Raw genomic sequence first — 18,950 nt, 5'->3', positions numbered from 1 at the left:
GCAGGGTGGTACCTCCCTGCTGTAGGCACTCACTCCCTCTCATCCTCTCGCATCTCTGCCAGATCACCCCGCTGTCCTACCTGCGTTCCTGCCTTTTGTCCCTGACCACAGTCACTATGCCTCGGGGGCGGAAGAGTAAGCTCCGCACCCGTGAGAGACGCTGCCAGGCCCAAAGTGGGACCCAGGGTCTGACGGGTGCTCAGGCCACTGCAGCTGAGGAGGAAGCCGCCTCGTCTTCATGTCCTTCTCTTGGGGTTACTACTCGGAGAAAGCCGGGTGCTAAGTCACGTAGCACTCGCAAGAGTCCTCAGAGGGCCCTAGCCACCACCACTAATCCTGCAGGTGTTTCTCCCGCAAGATCAAACAAAGGAGCCAAAGGCCAAATGAAGAAAAAGCACAGTTCCTCTCAGGCCCCCGTCTCCGCCGTGCAGTCTCGAAAAGGCCCTCTAAGGAGGACAGCGAGTGTGTTGGTGCAGTTCCTGGTGCACATGTATAAAATGAAAAAGCCTGTTAGGAAAGCACATATGCTGAAGTTCATCGCTAAGAAGTACCAAAATCGATTCCCTGAGATCCTCAGAAGAGCTTCCTTCAGCATGGAGATGCTATTTGGTGTTGACTTAAAGGAGGTCGACCGTACCAAGCATACTTATACCTTTGTCAGCAAAATGGCTCTTCCCAACGATGGGACCATGAGCCGTGGCAGCGGGTTACCCAAGACCGGTCTCCTGATGTACATTCTGGCTGTGATCCTCATGAAGGGCAACTGCGCCACAGAGGAGAATATCTGGGAATTCCTGAATAAGATGAGAGTCTATGCTGGGAAGAGGCACTTCATATTTGGGGAGCCCAAGAAGCTCATCACCCAAGATTGGGTGAAGCTGAAGTATTTGGAATACCGGCAAGTGGCCAACAGTGATCCAGCGCGCTACGAGTTCCTGTGGGGCCCGAGAGCCCATGCCGAAACCAGCAAGATGAAAGTCCTGGAGTTCCTGGCCAAGGTCAATCACACCGTCCCCAGTGCCTTCCAGTCTTGGTATGAAGAGGCTTTGAAAGATGAGGAAGAGAGAGCCCAAGCCAGTGGATGTTCCAGTGTTCTGTCCAGCTCCTCCCACACAGAATCTGAGGCAAATTCTGCACTTTGTGGCTGAAGAGAGCATTCAATATTTCAAGTAGTGTAGGGCTGGGTGTGACAGAGGGAACACTGTATAATACCTTCGTGTTCCTGTTCTGTATGGGGAATTTGGAAATACGTCTTTGTTTTTTGCTGTTTTTCAAACGTTACTCGTAAATGAAATTTTATTTAGCGTTAGAATGTAAGTTTATGAATTACATCAGTCATACTTACTGTTGTTTATCAGGTTTAAGAATAAGAGTTTTGCTGTTTTGTAAAACATATTGGGAAAACTTCCGTCTTATTTAGTAATTTGGTGGAAGATAACATGGCATTGCAATATGCAATTCCTTGAAAATGTGAAAAAGTTAAGTATAGTATAGTATACTGTATGTAGTATAGTATAGGAAAAGTAAGATGGTCAATATTTGGTTTACTAATTCCTTTTACTCTGTTTTATAAAATTAGAAATAACAGTATGTGCTTGGCTCATTCAAAAATGTAGAATTAAATCATAATAAATTAGACCTCATGCTCACAGGCTCGTTTATTCCCCAAACATTAATTGAGCATCTGCTCTTAGAAGGCTCCTTGCTAGTACTGTGAGAGCTGAGAAGAAGGAGACCTAGCCACTGACCATAAAATTATAGAGCCGAGAAGCAGCTATCATATAAAGAAAATGGTGATGTATACTCTAAGACCAAAAGGTCAAATGAAAAGACAGGATAAGAAAGGAGAAGGGGTGGTTTCACATGATAGCAGTCAAATGTAAATTCCCTGGTGCAAGGCAGTGGTGGGCCTTGGGAAAAATGTAAGTCCTTCAGTGGGAGGTAATTATAAGGTAGGTGCGTGGTGGGCTAGATGAGACTGATAATTTTGAGCAGGGGCCAGATCCTCAGATGGTGGGCCGTACAGTTGAAAGACAAAGCCTGGAATGGGAAACTGCCCTTAGCAGTTACAGGCACACTTCATTTTGTTGCGCTTTGCTTTATTGTATTTCACAGATAGTGCTTTTTCTTTTCTTTTTTTAACAAATTGAAGGTTTGTGTCAACCTTGCTTCCAGCAAGTCTTTCAGTGCCATTTTTCCAACAACGTATTCTCACTTCATGTCTCTGTGTCACATTTTGGTAATTCTCACAATATTTCACACCTTCCACCAGCAAAAAGATGGACTCGCTGAAGGTTCAGATGATGGTTAGCATTTTTTAGCAAAAATGTATTTTTTAATTAAGGTATGTACATTGTTCCTTGACATAATACTATTGCACGCTTAATAGACTGTAGTATAGTGTAAACATAAATTTTGTAAGAGCACTGGGAAACCAAAAAATCCTTGTGACTCACTTTATTGTGCTATTCACTTTATTTTGGGGATCTGGAACCAAACCTGCAATATCTTCGAGGTCTCCTTTTACTTTGGGGTTGTGGGTAAATCAGAGAGAAATCACCTGAGGCAGGAATAGAATGTGTCCTGTGCTCTTGTCCCAGTGCAGGTGAACACTATGCAAATTAGATGTTTTATTCATGCTGTCATGTCTCCAGGGAGTTTCTGAGAAATAAGGGTGGTACTCCCCTGAGGGGTGGGGGTGCCCAGAAGCCACTGGACTGGCACTCTTTGCCCTAGTTGGGGGAGCCAGAGCCCACTCCACGAAAAAAAGTCATTCAAATTAAGTTATCTTGATTGTAATTTGGCAAACTCTAGGCAAGGAATAGATATTCGTGGGTGGTTAAATGAATGAAAGTGGGAGTGGTTTATAAAGACGGGCAACTGAGAGGGAGGTAAGTTTTAGGTCCGTGAAACATTTTAGAGCTTCGTGTTGCATCTACTGAGGAAGTCTACCTCATGTTGACCTTGAATGACATACTCTAACAGGGAAATACTAGTTTTCCTTGCTAAGCAGGATTTTGCCTGATAGGGGTTTCTTTGCCCTAGAGCCCTGCTTATTCTCTGGCATCTCCTGGATTGAAAGTTAAATCTCAGTGTAGTGGGTTGAAACTCCAGGGGACAAATTAATCATAGTAAGAACTGGCATCCTTGAAAGTCTCAGTACCGGCCAGGCAATGGGCCAGGCACTTCACAGGCATTATATAAATTCTATCAGTCCCCAAGGCAGAGCTTCTCAAACCCATTTCACAGATGAAAGGACCGAGGCTCACAGAGTTTGGTAATGTGTTCAATTTCACACAGCTGTTAAGTGACAGTGTTGGAACTAGACTCCTGGCCTAACTAAGTCTGACGCCCAAACTTTTCCATTCCTCCCAGCCCGAGGCCAACTTTGTGTTCCTTAATTCACCTTACTTCTCACTCACTACAAAATATATCTCAGGTGATAAAAAGGAGGACTCTGTGCCCAAAACACTGGATGGGAATACATAAGCACAGCAATAAGCGTCTCAAAATAGTTGAAAAGGGTGAAGAAAGCAGAGGAAGATATTTAGTGACAGTATGATCATCTACATATCCAAAGTCAGATAACCTCAAAAGATCAGGGGCTCAGAAAATCATGCTGGACAGCCCTTCGCATTTGGAAGTTAAATCTATTCAAAGAGAAGTTACATAAAAGGCTAAGTCTTGCTGGTAAAGAGAAGGGAAAAACCAATGTATTTTTTTTCTTTGACAGCACATCCATCCTGCCTTGCGTTACAACTTCCCTACTTCACATCACTCCTGGGACGGAGACCCAGTCTCTGAAGGGTTTGCAATAGGGAAACCGGTCAAGAGTTTTCAGGGATGGGCCCTTTCCCAGGAAGCCTTTAATCAAGAAACAGGAGCCACGATGAAGGGCCCCTTACGGGTGGCCTGGGGAGAGCAACATGCCAGGCAAAGTTGTCAACCTGAGCATGCCCTCACTTACTCTTCAGGGTTCTCAGGGACTTGTGAGTCCTACCTAGGAGGATGAGCTCAGGTCAGTAGAGGGAGGAGTCCCAGTCTCTGCCACATGTGGTGGTGAGGACCCTGAATGAGGAATGAAGGAAGCACACCCGCCACCCCCGAACAGTGTGTCCCATGGACTCCTGACCCTGCCGTCAGCCCTCAGAGTCCCCAGACAGCCTTGGCAAGATGTGGCTGAACCTGATTTCCACGTAAGAGGTTGAGAAAGTGAAGACTTTGGCCTGAGGTTGGCCAACTCAGGTCAGTAGAGATAGGATTTCCAAGGTGCGCCAGGAGGAAGGTGAGCACCCTGAAGAGTTCAGGGCCCACCAAACCCATATCAGCGGAGACCTCACAGAATCCTCCCTGTTGCCGTGACAGATCCTGGTGTAAATGTCAGGAAGAGACGGCCTCATATCCTTCTCGGGGATCACAGAAAAGTGCGGAACTTGGTTTGAGGGGGAGGTCCCAGGGCAGCAGAGGGGGGAATCTTAGGCCTTCACGTGAGTCAGATTTAGGGTACTGAGTTAGAACCCTGAGTGGGATCACCATCATATGGTCTCAACCTGCCTGATACAGTTGTCACTCATGGCATGGCAGGTGTGGCCAAGTAAGGCCACCCTCACCTCCTCCTATTGGATCTCAGGGAAATAAGAGCCTTTCTCTGAAGAAATGTCCTCAGGTCGAGAAAGAGGGGAGCCTCAGGCCCTGCCAGGAGTCAAATCAAGGAAACTGAGTGAGGACTGAGAGGCCCACCCACTCTTGCATAGAAGGGAAAACTGGCCCTACGCCTGCACTCAAGACTTAAATCCCCAGGGAAGGGTGTGAGGCTGAGCAACAACCACCACCCCCCATCAGTTTTTTTTTAGTTCACTTTATTTTTTTTTAAAGCAGTTTTAGGTTCACAACAAAATGGAGCAGAAAGTACAAGGAGTTCCCATGTACCCTCTTCCCCGACACAGCTCACACCTCCCCGACTATCAACATCCCCCATCAGAGTGGGCCGTTTGCTACGATCTATGAAGCTACATTGACACATCATTAGCACACAAAGTCCAGAGTTACATTAGGCTTCATTCTTGGTGTTGTATACTTTGTGGGTTCCGACGAACGTATGATGACTTGTATGTACCATTATAGTGTCATACAGAGTAATTTCACTACCTTAAACATTCTCTGTGCTCTATTCATCCCTCCCTGCCCCCAACCCCTGGCAACCACTGGTCTTTTTGCTTTTTCTATAGTTTTGCCTTTTTCCAGGATGTCATGTAGTTGGAATCACGCAGCATGTAGCCTTTTAAGATTAGTTTCTTTCACTTAGTAATACACATCTAAGGTTCCTCCATGTCTTTTCATGGTTTGATATTTATTTCTAGCACTGAACAGTATTCCATTATTTATCCATTTACCTGCTGAAGGACACCTTTGTTGCTTTTAAGTTTTGGCAGTTATGAGTAAAGCTGCTATAAACATCGGTGTGCAGGTTTTTGTGTGGATGTAAGTTTCCAACTCATTTTGGTAAATACCAAGGAGCATGATTACTAGATTGTATGGTAAGAGTATGTTTAGTTGGTTTTTTTTAAAAAAAAACAATTTATTGAGGTAGGATGGACATACAAAAACCGTACGTATTTAATGTATACAAATTGATGAGTTCGGAGATAAGTATCCACTTGTGAAACTATCAGTCACCACAGTTTATGCCATAAACATATCTATGACCTCCAAATGTTTCCTCCCACCCTTTTTATTTTGTGTGTGTGATAAGAACACTTACCATAAGATTTAACCTGTTAGAAAGTGTACAATATAGTATTCTTAACTGTAAACTCTATGCTATATAGTAGATCCCTAGGATTTACCTTGCATAACTGAAACTTTGTAACTTTTGATTAAAACCTTCTCATTTTCCCCATCTCCATAGCCCCTGGCAACCACCACTCTACTCTCCGCTTCTCTGACTTTGACTATTTTAGATTCCTCATATAAATGACATCATGTAGTATTTGTCCTTCTGTGTCTGGCTTATTTCACTGGAACATAATGTTCTCTAGATTCATTCACGCTGTCATAGCTGGAGAAGTTTTAGCTTCTTTTTAAAGCTGAATGATATTCCATTGTATGTATACTTTACACTTTATCCATTCATCCATCGGTGGACATTTAGGTTGCTTCCATAGCTTGGCTATTAGGAATAATGCTGCAATGAACATGGGAATGCAGATATCTCTTCAAGGTCCTGATTCCAATTCCTTTGGATAGTAGTGGGATTGCCGATAATATCATATGTTATTTTTGATTTTTTTTTTTTTTTGACGTACGCGGGCCTCTCACTGCTGCGGCCTCTCCTGCTGCGGAGCACAGGCTCCGGACGCGCAGGCTCAGCGGCTATGGCTCACGGGCCCAGCCGCTCCGCGGCACATGGGATCCTCCCGGACCCGGGCACGAAGCCACGTCCCCCGCATCGGCAGGCGGACTGTCAACCACTGCACCACCAGGGAAGCCCTATTTTTGATTTTTTGAGGCGCCTCCATACTGTTTCCCATAGTGGCTGGACCAATTTACATTCCCACCAACAGTATAGAATATGTTTAGTTTACTGAGAAGCTTGCAAACTGGCTTCCAAAGTGGCTATACCATTTGCATCACCACCAACAATGAAAGCGTTCTTGTTGAATCCCATCCTCACCAGCATTTGGTGCTGTCAGTCCTCTGGATTTTGGCACGTAGTGGTTTCTGGTTGTAATTTTAATTTGCGGTTCCCTAATGGTACATGATGGTGAGCATCTTTTCATATGCTTGTTTGCCATCTGTATATCTTCCTTAGTGAGTTATCTGTTCATATCTTTTGTCCATTTTTTTAATCGGGTTGTTAGTTTCCTTCTTATTGAATTTTAAGAGTTCTTTGTATATTTTGGATAAAAGCCTTCATCAGATCTGTCTTTTGCAAATATTTCCTCTGAGACTGTAGCTCATCTTCTTGTTCTCTTGATGGTGTATTTTTGCAGATTAGAAGTTTAAGGGAATGAAATCTAGCTTATCAATTATTTCTTTCATGGATCCCCATCCCATTTTTTATGAGTTCTGGAAGGAGGTGAGATCCTTGGTCTGAAGGTCCAGCCCCCAGTCAGCAAAAGGAAGAGTCCATGACCCTGTGCGGTATCCAAGTGAGGACTCCAAATGATGACTTAGGATCTAACAAGCTCAGGACAGAGAGGTACCCACAGAGCTTTAACTACTGGGTTCCCCCTGATAAGAGTGGTGGGCTGAGGTGCCCCTCTCACTTCCTTCTTGTGGATCCTGGAGAGCTTTGGGGTGTCAATTTTAGAGTAACAGAGAGGGGAGTTTCCATGCCTTGCCAAGAGCTGTCATGATAATCCTGAAGCTAAACATAGAAGACCCCCTACACTGAAAAACACAAGTGGACCCACTATCAACCATGCTGTCACCCTAGTCAGTAAAACACAGGGCAGGCAGGCTGCAGCCTAAGGCTCACCGTTTCTCCACTGGGTTCTCAGGGACAGGTTGACCAGGAGAACAAGAGCCCTGCAGAGTCCTAGGGCAGTGCCCTCAAGGAAACCTGCAGAGATGGACTTGGTTAAAGCTTACGTGGAATCTCCCTGCTGAAGGTCCTCACATCATCTCATTCCCCCTCCTCCTCCCTCCTCCAAGTGCGGGCATCACCCACACTCCCGCCTGCTGTTCCTGATCACACTCATCATTCCCTAGGGTCACAAGAGTAAACTCAGTGCTCGTGAGAAATGCCAGCATGCCCGGGGTGAGACCCAGGATCTCCAGGGTGCTCAAACCACTGAGCAGGGAAGAGTCCCCCTTCTCTTCCTCTCCTGTTTTGGGGATGTTTCCTTGGACTCCCCGGTGGCTGGCGTTCCTAGGAGCCTCAGAGATCCACATCCACCATCGTTACTTCTCAGCTATTTCATGCACAATGTCTGAAAAAGATGGCAAGAGCCAAGATGAGAAAGTGCACGTCGCTCTAAAGCCTCAACCTCCACTGAGAGCTTACGGAAGGACCTTCTAACCATGAAGGCAGGGATGTTGATGCAATTCCTACTGCAGAAATATAAAAGAACCCATCATGAAGGTAGACATGCTGAAGGTTGTCAACAAAATGTACAGGAAACAATTCCCTGAGATCCTAAGGAGAGCCACTGAGCACATGGAACTGGTCTGCGGCCTTGACTTGAAGGAAGTCAAGCCGAGTGGTGATTCCTATGCCCTTGTCAGCAAGCTAGATCTCACCGATGATGGGCGTCGGAGCAGTGGCGGGCGGTTTCGGAAGAATGGGCCCCTGATGCCTCTCCTAGGTGTGATCTTCTTGCATGGCGATCACGCCTCTGAGGAGGAGATCTGGGAATTCCTGAATGTTTTGGGTGTTTTTGATGGAAAGAGGCACTTCATCTTAGTGGAGCCCAGGAAGCTTATCACAGAAGATTTGGTGCAGAAAAATACCTGGTGTATCATCAGATGCGTGACAGCGATCAAGAGCCCAAGCTGAAACCAGCAAAATGAAAGTCCTGGAGTTTTTGGCCAAGGTCGATGATAGGGTCCCCACTGCCTTCCCATCCTGGTATGAAGAGGCTTTGAGAGATGAGGGAGAGAGAGCCCGAGCCAGGGCTGCAGCCAGGGCTGGCACTACTGCCACAGCCAGTGCACATTCCAGGGCCACATCCAGTCGCTCCTGTCACCCCTAGTGAGGTAGAGGCTGATTCGTCACTTTGTGGTTGGAAAAGCCTGTTAACCAGTGTTCCTGATATGCATAAATTCCTGTTGGCTTATTTTTTTGGTAATTTTCAAGTGATTTTCTTTTCAAAAGAAAGTTTATTTAGATTCAGAACATAAGCTTATGAATGACATGGGCACACACTTATTGCTCTTTATCAGATTTAGAAGTAAGAATTTTGTTTTTTGAAATACAAATTGAAAATTTTTAAATCATCTATGTGATCCAGAACAAGACTGCATGGAATTGGAATAGGGATATCCTTGGTAATGTGAAAGAACTCCCCAGTAAAATAGGATAAGAAGATAGAGAAAACAAATTAAAATTGTTCACCTATGGGTTTGGCGTACTCCATTCAGTCTTTCTTTTCCAAAATTTAAAAGATATACACCTTTTAAAGTTAGGAAAAGATATATACCTTTTGCATTTAGGATGTGCTTAAATTATTCAAGAAAATATGATTTTATGGGACTGTAAATTGATGCAGCCACTATGGAAAACAGTATAGAGGTTCATGAAAAAATTGAAAATAGAACTATGGTGTGATCCAGCAATTCCACTCCTGGAAATTTATCTGAAGGAAAAGAGAACAACAACTTTTTTGAAAAGATATCTGCACAACCCCCCCATATTCATTTATTTACCATAACCAAGACATGAAAACAACGTAAGTGTTCATTAATGGATAAAGAAAATGTGATACACACACACTCACACACACAGTCATACTCTCACTCTCCCTCGGATATTATTCAGCCATTTAAAAAGAAAGCAAATCCTGCCATTTGCAATAACACAGAGGGACAGACAAAGACAAATACTATATGATCTCACTTATATGTGGAAATTAAAAAAAAAAAAAACACCCAGAGAACAGATTGGTGGTTGCCACAGGTGTGCGGTGGAGGATGGATGAAATGGGTGTAAATGGCCAAACGGTACAAACCATTTACAAAATAAAGAAGTCCTGGGGATGTAATGTACAGCATGGTGACTATAGTTAATAATACTGTATTATATATTTGAAAGTTGTTAAGAGAGTAGATCTTTTTTAATTGAGGTATAGTTGATGTACAATATTTTATAAGTTTCATGTATACAACAGAGTGATTCACAATTTTTAAAGGTTATATTCCATTTACAGTTATTATAAAATATTGGCTATATACCCTTTGTTGTACAATATATCCTTGTAGCTTATTTATTATTTTTTTATTTTAATTTTATTTTTTTGCGGTACGCCAGCCTCTCACTGTTGTGGCCTCTCCCGTTGTGGAGCACAGGCTCCGGACGCGCAGGCTCAGTGGCCATGGCTCACGGGCCCAGCCGCTCCGTGGCATGTGGGATCTTCCCGCACCGGGGCACGAACCCGTGTCCCCTGCATCGGCAGGCGGACTCTGAACCACTGCGCCACCAGGGAAGCCCGCTTATTTATTTTATACATAGTATTTTGTATCTCTTAATCCCCTATCCTTCCCCTGCCCCTCCCCCTTCCCTCTTCCCACTGGTAACCACTAGTTTGTTCTCTATATCTGTGAGTCTGTCATATTTCCCTAGTTTGCTTTATTTTTGAAATCCTTCATATAAGTGGTATTATACAGTCTTTTTCTTCCTCTATCTCACTTATTTCACTTAGCATAATACCCTCCAACTCCATCCATGTTGTTGCAGAATGGCAAAAGTTCATTATTTTTTTATGTCTGACTAGTATTCCATCGTGTGTGTGTGTGTGTGTGTGTGTGTGTGTGTGTAAAGAAGATGTGGTATATACATCTTGGCAATTGTCAGTAATGTTGCTATGAACATTGGGGTGCGTGCATCTTTTCGAATTAGTGTTTTTTTCCTTTTTTAACAGTAATTTAAAGTTTATTCTGGCTATAATGCAGGTTATTCTGACTTTAAGGCAGCATACCTGGCATACTTCTGAGTCCGTTCCTGAGAAATTCTTTTGTACTTCTCTCTCTCTGTTTTATAGATTCATGCAGTCTATGGCACTGGGGGGGGGTCATCTGGGTTTGGATCATATAGCAGTGAACAAATGGATGAAAGAACGTTAGAAACAATTAAAGGAGGAGACCACTGTGATCTTAGAATATTGAGACAAATGCTGCCATTAGTGTTAATGTCTGAATGGTAAATTCTTGTTGCAAATGCAACCGTAGGTAGTTTGAAGGGGTAGTCTATAGGAAAATGAATTGTCAAAAGGAATACACCACCTTGATATGGATTTTCATTAGCTTCCATAATTGTGGCTTGCCAATGAAACATATTATCCCCAGCTGGACCTGCAGAGCAGCGTGCTGGAGGGTCACGGGCCAAATCACTAAGTTCCTTATTAATCCCTTTCAGCACCATAGTCTGTGCTTTTCCTCTGGCCCCTCACAGTCTTGGTGTGTGCTCAAAGATCCGGTCAAAACTCTTGATTATCCGGGCGGCTGGGAAGGACTGTCTCTTCATCCTATCCTGGCTCTGCCAGACACAGGCACCTTCTTACTAAACAGAGAGGTTGGACTGGGAGGGTGGGAACAGAGGCATGTAGACGAAGCTGGGGGGAAGGGTAGATGAGCGGTGGAAACCCTCAGGCTCAGAGAACCATCGAGAACCTGAAGGAGACCATCCAACTTAGTGAGGGGGTGGGGTTGTTGTTTTTTGTTTGTTCGTTTGTTTCTTTTGGATACATACCCAGGAGTGGAATTGCTGGGTCATATGGTAGCTCTATTTTTAGTTTCTGGAGGAACCTCCATACTGTTTTCCACAGTGGCTACACCTATTTACATTCCCACCAACAGTGTACAGATCTCCACATGCTTGCCAGCATTTGTTATTTCTGTTCTTTTTGATGATGGCCATTCTGACAGGTGTGAGGTAATAATACCTCATGGTAGTTTTAATTTGCATTTATCTGATGATTAATGATGTTGACCATCTTTTCATTTGCCTGTTGGCCATCTGTATGTCTTCTTTGGAAAAATGTCTGTTTACATCTTCTGCCCATTTTTTCGATTGGGTTATTTGGTTTTTCTTTTTTGACTGTTGAGTTATATGAGCTGTTTATATATTTTGGATGTTAACTCCTTATTGATCATATCATTTTCAAATATCTTCTCCCATTCCACAGGTTGTCTTTTCATTTTGTCAGTGGTTTCCTTTGCTGTGCAAAAGCTTTTAACTTTAATTATATTCCATTTGTTTATTTCTGCTTTTATTTCCTTTGCTTTAGGAGACAGATCCAAAAAAATATTGCTATGATTTATGTCAAAGAGTGTTCCACCCATGTTATCTTCTAGGAGCATTATGGTTTCCACTCGTATATTTAGGTCTTCAATTGGTTTTGAGTATATTTTTGTATGTAATGTTAGAGAATGTTCTAATCTCATTCTTTGACGTGTAGCTGGACAGCTACACGTCAAAGAATGAGATTAGAACATAAACAGAATTTGGCGATACAACAAAAGGAAATATGCATTTACATTTGAGCCAGTAACTCCAATTTTTCAGAAATTAACCCCGAAGACACATCCACAACAATGTGAAAATACTGCAATGTCCGTGAATATATTAATTGATTAAAAATATGGTATATTCACAGAGTGGAGTACTATACTATGTAGCTATAAAAAAGAATGAGCATGATCTTTGTAAACTAATATGGGGTGCTTCCAGGATAGTTATGGATATAGATATATAAAAGAATGTGTGAGTTTGGGGCTAATGTCAATGATACCAAGCCCAGTGCCTTCCCATCCTGGTATGAAGAGGCTTTGAGAGATGAGGAAGAGAGAGCCTGAGCCAGAGCTGCAGCCAGGGCTCATACTGCTACGCTGGCCAGTGGGTGTTCCAGGGCATGTCCCAAAGCTCCTCCGGTCCCTAGTGAAGGCTGAGCGGATACTTCACATTGTATTTAAAGAAAGCAGTCAGTCTTCCAACTAGTGGAGGGCCAAGGTGTGGCTCATGGGAACACAACATATATTTGTGTTCCTAGACAATATGCACAAATCGGAGATTTTTCTTTTTTCTATTTTTAAATGTTTTTCCTTTCAATTAAAGATGTGTTTAGCTTCAGAGTCTAAGTTTATTAATGATATGACTCACACATTTAGTGCAGCTTATCAGGTTGAAAAATAAGAATTTTGGTATTATGTAACACAAACTGGAAATCCTTGAATCATTTCTTGTCATTCAGAACACTGGAATATGGATTTTTTGTGAAAAAGGAAATTATTCCACAGTAAAGTCTGTGTGATCATGAGATACAGAAAAAAAAACTGAAGAGGTATTCACTTCTTGGTTTGTTTTATTCCTTGTAGTCTTTCTTTGTAAAATTGAAGTATATATACCTGGATTTGCTTATTTAAGAATGTGGGAGAAGTGAAATCACAGTATTTTGCCTTCTTGCACATGTGCTCTTTTTTTTATTTTTATTTTTTTAATTTATTAATTTTTAGCTGCGTTGGGTCTTGGTTGCTGCAAGGGCTTTCTTTAGTTGCGGCGAGTGGGTCTACTCTTCATTGCGGTGCGTGGGCTTCTCACTGCGGTGGCTTCTCTTGTTGCAGAGCACGGGCTCTAGGCACGTGGGCTTCAGTAGTTGTGGCACGTGGGCTTCAGCAGTTGTGGCTCGCGGGCTCTAGAGCGCGGGCTCAGTAGCTGTGGCACATGGGCTTAGTTGCTCCGCGGTATGTGGGATCTTCCCGGACCAGGGCTCGAACCCGTGTCCCCTGCATTGGCAGGCGGATTCTTAACCACTGTGCCACCAGGGAAGCCCTGATCTTTAATTGTTCAAATATCAATTTAGCGTCTGCTCTTCAGAAGGCTTTTGGATGGTACTGGGGATGCTAAGAAACATAGACCCAACCCCTGCCTGTAGAATTCTAGAGTCTAAGAGCAGCATTCATAGAAAGCAGCTGGTGAACGAAGATCTAAAGGCCCAATAAAAATCAGGGGTAAGAAGTGGGGGTTGAGGGGTTCCTCATGAGGAGTCTAGTGTAAATGTCCTGATGCAAGGCACTTTGAGACTTTAGGACAATATAAAAGTCCTGCAGTGGGAGATAAATTTAAGTTAGGCCGTATGGTGAGCCAGCCAGTGAGGCTGTGGAAACACTGAACAGGGGCCAGACCCTCAGATGGTGGGTCTCAGAGTTGAGAGACTTAAGCCTGGAATGGAAAACTGCCCTTAACAGTTACTTTGAAATCATGAGTAAACCAGAGAGAAATCTCCACCCGGGGCAGGGATGGAACGTGCCCTGTGCTCCTGTCCCAGTGCAGGTGAACACAGTGCACAACCTAGGTGTTTTATGCACATCATCTCCAAGGAGTGTCTTTGAAATAAAGGTGACAGTAGTCTGAAACTGGAAACTCAGAAGCCAGTGGGCTGATACTCTTTGCTGGGGGACAAGGAGTCAGAGCCCATTCTATTAAAAGGGCATTCGCATTCAGTTTTTTTTTTTTTTTTGGTTGTAATTCCGCAAAGTCTACGAGAGGTGTAGATTTTTGGTGACGGTAAAATTAATGATGATAGGGGTTGTTTAGTTTAGATGAAAGGGCAGCTTGGAAGGAAGAAAGAGTTAGTCTTGGAAGCAAATTCTAGAATATTTGAATTTCATTCAGTTGGAAGGAAAATGTAATTTTCATATTTGATTTATTGGGGAAATTAAAGATTCTTTGTAAACAGCATTTTGGACTGATTTGGTGTTCCATGTCCTAGAATGCCACATATTCTCTGATATCTCCTGGATTTAAAAATTCCTTCAGGGTGGGTGGTATCGTCTGCAGCCAAAATAATCATAATCATGGTAAAAACAGACATTGTATAAAGTCTCAATGTGGTCCAGGCGCTGTGCCAGGTGTTTTACATACATTACCTGCATGCCACTAGCCCTGCAAAATAGGGCTTAACAAAGCCACTTCACCTGAGGCTCACAGAGCTTGGTGATGGACCTGAGTTCACACAGCTAATAGGTCACATGGCTGGGACTAGACCTCTGGTCTGAATTTGTCCAGAGCTCGCGCCATTCCACTCCTCCCAGCCTGAGGCTGATCATGAGTCAGTTAATTCACTGTCTTCTACCACTTCAAAATGTATCTTGAGTGATGAAAAGAAGGACTCTGTGACCAAAACACTGGATTGGAATACATACCCACAACAGTACAATACGGAAATAAACAAGAAATATGAATAAAGGAGAGAAAGAGATAATGCTCGGCAACAATATGATCATCTGCATGTGCAAAATCAGATACCCTCAAATGATCAGGGGCTTACAAGATTATCTGGCTCTATCCTTCTATGTAGAAAGTAAATATTTTAGAACTACCCTAAGTCTGGCTGGTGAAGAGAAGGAATATATCAGCTTTTTTTCTCTGACAGCGTAACATCTGCCCTGAGTTCCTTAATTTGTGCTGTATTTTCCTAATCTTACATCACTTTCGGGACAGAGACCCATTTTCTCCCAAGATTTGCAATAGGGTAACCGGTCAAATGTTTGTAGGAATATGCATTTCCCAGGAAGCCTTTAATCAAGAGACAGAAGCTGATATAAGAACCCCCATGAATGAGGACCGAGGAGACGATCACCCCTGAATATAGGAGTTATCCAAAGACTAAGGAGAGTGACCTCAGTTCCGTAGAAGGAGGAGTGCCAGGCTTTGTTAGATGTAGTGAGCATGTTGAGTGAGGAATCATGGAAGGACCCAGCCAGAACAGTGAGGTCCTATAGAGTTGCATCCCTGCTGCCTGTTCCTGGAGGCCCCAATGGACTATGGTCATATGAGGATCACCCTGACTTTCAACTTGGAATTCTTAGGAGAGTAGGATCTTGATGTAAGACAAGCAGCTTCAGGAAAGCAGAGAGTGGAGTTACAGGATTGATCATTTGTCAAGGTGAGGATCTGAATGTGGACTAAGGGTAGCACGCACAGCATAAAAGGAGGCCCCGGAAAAATCTCTGATGCTGTCATCCCCGGGAAGCTCTGGCCATAGATGTCAGGTTGATTTCAGCCTGGAAAGTCTCAGTGAGGTGAGGGTCTCTGTCTAATGGGGTTGGCCTCAGTTTTGCAGAGAGAGAGATAGAGACCTGAGCCCTAACAAGAATTCATGTGACGATGCTGAGTGTTATGAGGGGACCCCCAAAAGCAGAGGGGGCCAAATAGACTTCTGTACAGTTCTTAGCCCTGGGAGACCCAGAAGAGCTACTGCTGAGTCATCCCCTCACTCCACCCGAGTGATCTCAGGGAGGGAAGGGCCTCATCTAGCAGGATCAGACTCCAGTTCTGCAGAGGGGGACGTCTTGGCCATAACCAGAGTCAAGGTGAGGACCCTCAGTGCTAATGAGGGGGTCTCTCCCCCAAGGAGGGAGGCTCACAGGGTGGCGCCCTTCTTGTCAGGCAGAGATGGTCGGAGCAGCGCCCTGACGTCCCTCCACTAGGGCCTCGGGGAGGTGAGGGCTTGGTTCGGAGGCTGGAGGACCCGGGACCATAGAGGGAGGGGTCCCGGGCTCTGATAGACGGCACCGGCAGGAGGCAGGAGCCGCTGAACCCCGAACAGTGGGCGTTCCCACAGAGGCCCGCCCCTACCGTCAGCCCTCGGATACCCCACGCAGCGCCGGATGCGGCTCCCCCGGATTTCCGCTTCGGAAGCGAGGAGCCCGACGGGGAGCTGCGGCGTTTGTTTGTCCGAGTGTGGGTTTTCAGGACTCGTCCGGAGCCACGGTGAGGACCTGAATGTAGCCTGAAGGGACCTTCCCTCCCCTCTCCCCACTTAACAAAGGTGACCCCCCGCCTCCCGCCCCTGCCTGCCATCAGCAGCATGAGACCCTGATCTGACCTATATGCCAGAGGAGTTGCCGTCTGGAGGGCCTCAGAGAGTGGAGGGCCTTTGTCTAGAGGGGGCGGCTTCTTAGGCAAAGGGTGTAGTCTTGTCCCCAGCAGGTGAAAAGTGGGACCTTCAGAGCTGACGAGGGTCCCTCCTTCCGAAAGGCGTGACTGCACGGGGCCCCCTCCCGCCTTCACTCGTGCGATGCTCTAGAGTAATTCAGGCTGAGAGAACCCCTCATTTCTGCCTGGGGTGGGAAGTGGGGTTGGGGGCTAGGGAACGTTCGGGTAGAGAAAGGCCTTTATGGAAAGGGGGCAGGACTTCCCTGGCGGTCCAGTGGTTAAGACTCCTCGCTTCCACTGCAGGGGGCGCACCTTCGATCCCTGGTAGGGGAACTAAGATCCCACGTGCCACATGGTGCGGCCAAAAAGAAAGGGCGGGGGCATGGACGAAGGGGGTGTTCTGTACGCTAAGTGAAATAAGTCAGACAGAGAAAAACAAATACTGTATGATTTCACTTACACGTGGAAGCTGAAAAAACAAATGAACAAACAACAGAACAGAAACAGTTATAGATACAGAGAGCAAACGTGGTTGGGGGGAGGAGAGAAATTAGGTGAGGACAGTTAAGAGATACAAACTACCAGTTACGAAGTAAATGCGTAATGGGTGTGAAATGTAAAACAACGGGTGGATGGATGGATGGATGGATGGATGGATAGATGGATAGATAGATAAGGCAACCCCATTAAGCTTAGGGAGGAGACTTGGCCCTAAAAGAAGCAGAGGTAGGACCATCAGTGTTAGTAAGCAGACCTCTCGTGAAAACAGGGAACTGCACAAATCAGCAGCCCTGCTCTCAGACCTGGGAGTCCCCAGATAAGGTAGCCGGGATGTGGAGCCCCCGACTTCTCTTCTAGCTACTCAAGGAGGTGAGAGCTGCGGTCTGAGGCATGTAGATTCGGGTCAGTGGAGGGAGGAATCCCAAACCCTACCCGGACTGGACGCCAGAGTCCTGAATGAGGACTGAGGGAGCCACCAACTCCAGAACAGTGGGGTCGGAGAGTCCCACCCTTGCTGTTACCAGGTGTAGCCGAGCCCCAGATCAGCTTTGGCAGAATGAGGCTCACTCTGACTGTAAGCTCAGGTCCCAGGAAGAAGAGGACCTTTTCTGACGGTCATGGGCTCACGTCAGCAGAGGGCAAAGTCCCAGGCAGGGTGCAGAGTCAAGGTGAAGATCCTGAGTGAGGAAATGGAGACTGCTCCATACACAGTGGAGAGAGCTGCATCTCATGCCGCCCCTGCCGTTAGCCCCGGGAGGCCCAGGGCAGAGCTGGCAGGCTCAGGTGCCCCCTAACTTCTGCCTGTGGGGTCTGAGGGAGATGAGGGCCTTGCTTTAAGGGCTGGCTGCCCGGTTCAGCAGAAGAAGAGGAGTCCCAGGCCATGATCGATGTCAAGGCACAAATTCTCTGTGAGGAATGAGACAACCGACTCCCCCAGAACAGAGGAGACCCCACAAAGTGCCACCTCTGCCTTCGCCCTGGGAAGCCAGGTTTAGAGCTCTCAGGCTGAATTGCCCTCTCAGTTTCTCCAAGGGTGGTCTCAGGGACGTCAGGGTTTGGGTCTAATGGGAGAGGCCTCATTCAACATAGGGAAGAAGCCTGGTTCCTAACGAGAGTCAAGGTGGTAACACCGAGTGAACATGCGGGAGCCCCACCCAGAAAGAAGTGAACTACATAGAATCTCATTCCTACTCTTAGACCTGGGAGGGAGACTCAGGCATGGTGACCTGATGAATATCACTCACGTTTTCCCGGACCATGGCAGGGAGGTGAGGAACCTCCTTGATGGGAGTATGGGCTCAGGTGAGCAGCCGGAGGATTTCCAGATAATGCCAGGAACCAAGGAGAGGACCCTGAGAATTGAGGGGACCACCTACACCACAATAGTGAGGGCCACAGAATCTCTTCCTGCCTGTCAGCATTGCAAGTCCACACACAGTTGTAGCTAGAGAGACAAGAAAATTTTCTTTCTAGCAGGTCTCGGGGAGTTGGGGGCCTTAGTATGAGGGGATAGACGTCAAGTCAAGACACAGAGGGTGTCCAAGTCCTGCTGTGCGTCAGGGTGAGGACACTGAGGGATGATGTAGATGCACACCCACCCAAAGCAGTGGGGGCCCACAAACTCCCACCCCCCTCAGCCCTGGGACACCCCAGGTAGAGGTACCCTGATGTGTCACCCCTCACTTCGGGCCCCAGGGACCCAGGCAGATGTGGGCCTTGATCTGAGGCCAGAAGACTCAGGTGGGCTGGGGGAGGAGCGTAGATGCCGTCTGAGTGAGGGCGAAAGAGGCCAACGATGCCGCAACAGTGGGGTCCCGCGGAGTCCAGCCCCTGCTACCAACCCAGGGAGGGCATG

General features: G+C 45.7%; 3 protein-coding genes and 1 pseudogene across 3 annotated transcripts in view; 3 read left to right on the top strand and 1 right to left on the bottom strand.

Annotated features, from left to right (window-relative positions):
- The window catches only part of CFAP47 (cilia and flagella associated protein 47), a 509,799-nt gene that overhangs the window by 49,960 nt on the left and 440,889 nt on the right, over positions 1–18,950 (top strand).
- On the top strand, positions 117–1,148 carry LOC132513524 (melanoma-associated antigen B3-like). Its single transcript, XM_060137983.1, has one exon. The coding sequence runs from the start codon at positions 117–119 to the stop codon at positions 1,146–1,148; it is 1,032 nt and encodes a 343-aa protein (XP_059993966.1).
- On the top strand, positions 3,890–8,696 carry LOC132513978 (melanoma-associated antigen B4-like; annotated as a pseudogene).
- On the bottom strand, positions 10,712–11,172 carry LOC132513264 (ubiquitin-conjugating enzyme E2 D3-like). Its single transcript, XM_060137435.1, has one exon. The coding sequence runs from the start codon at positions 11,078–11,080 to the stop codon at positions 10,712–10,714; it is 369 nt and encodes a 122-aa protein (XP_059993418.1). The 5' UTR covers positions 11,081–11,172.

The sequence above is a fragment of the Lagenorhynchus albirostris genome, chromosome X (genome assembly GCF_949774975.1).
Source record: "Lagenorhynchus albirostris chromosome X, mLagAlb1.1, whole genome shotgun sequence".
NCBI lineage: Eukaryota > Metazoa > Chordata > Mammalia > Artiodactyla > Delphinidae > Lagenorhynchus > Lagenorhynchus albirostris.
This window is presented reverse-complemented; position numbering and strand designations above follow the sequence as displayed.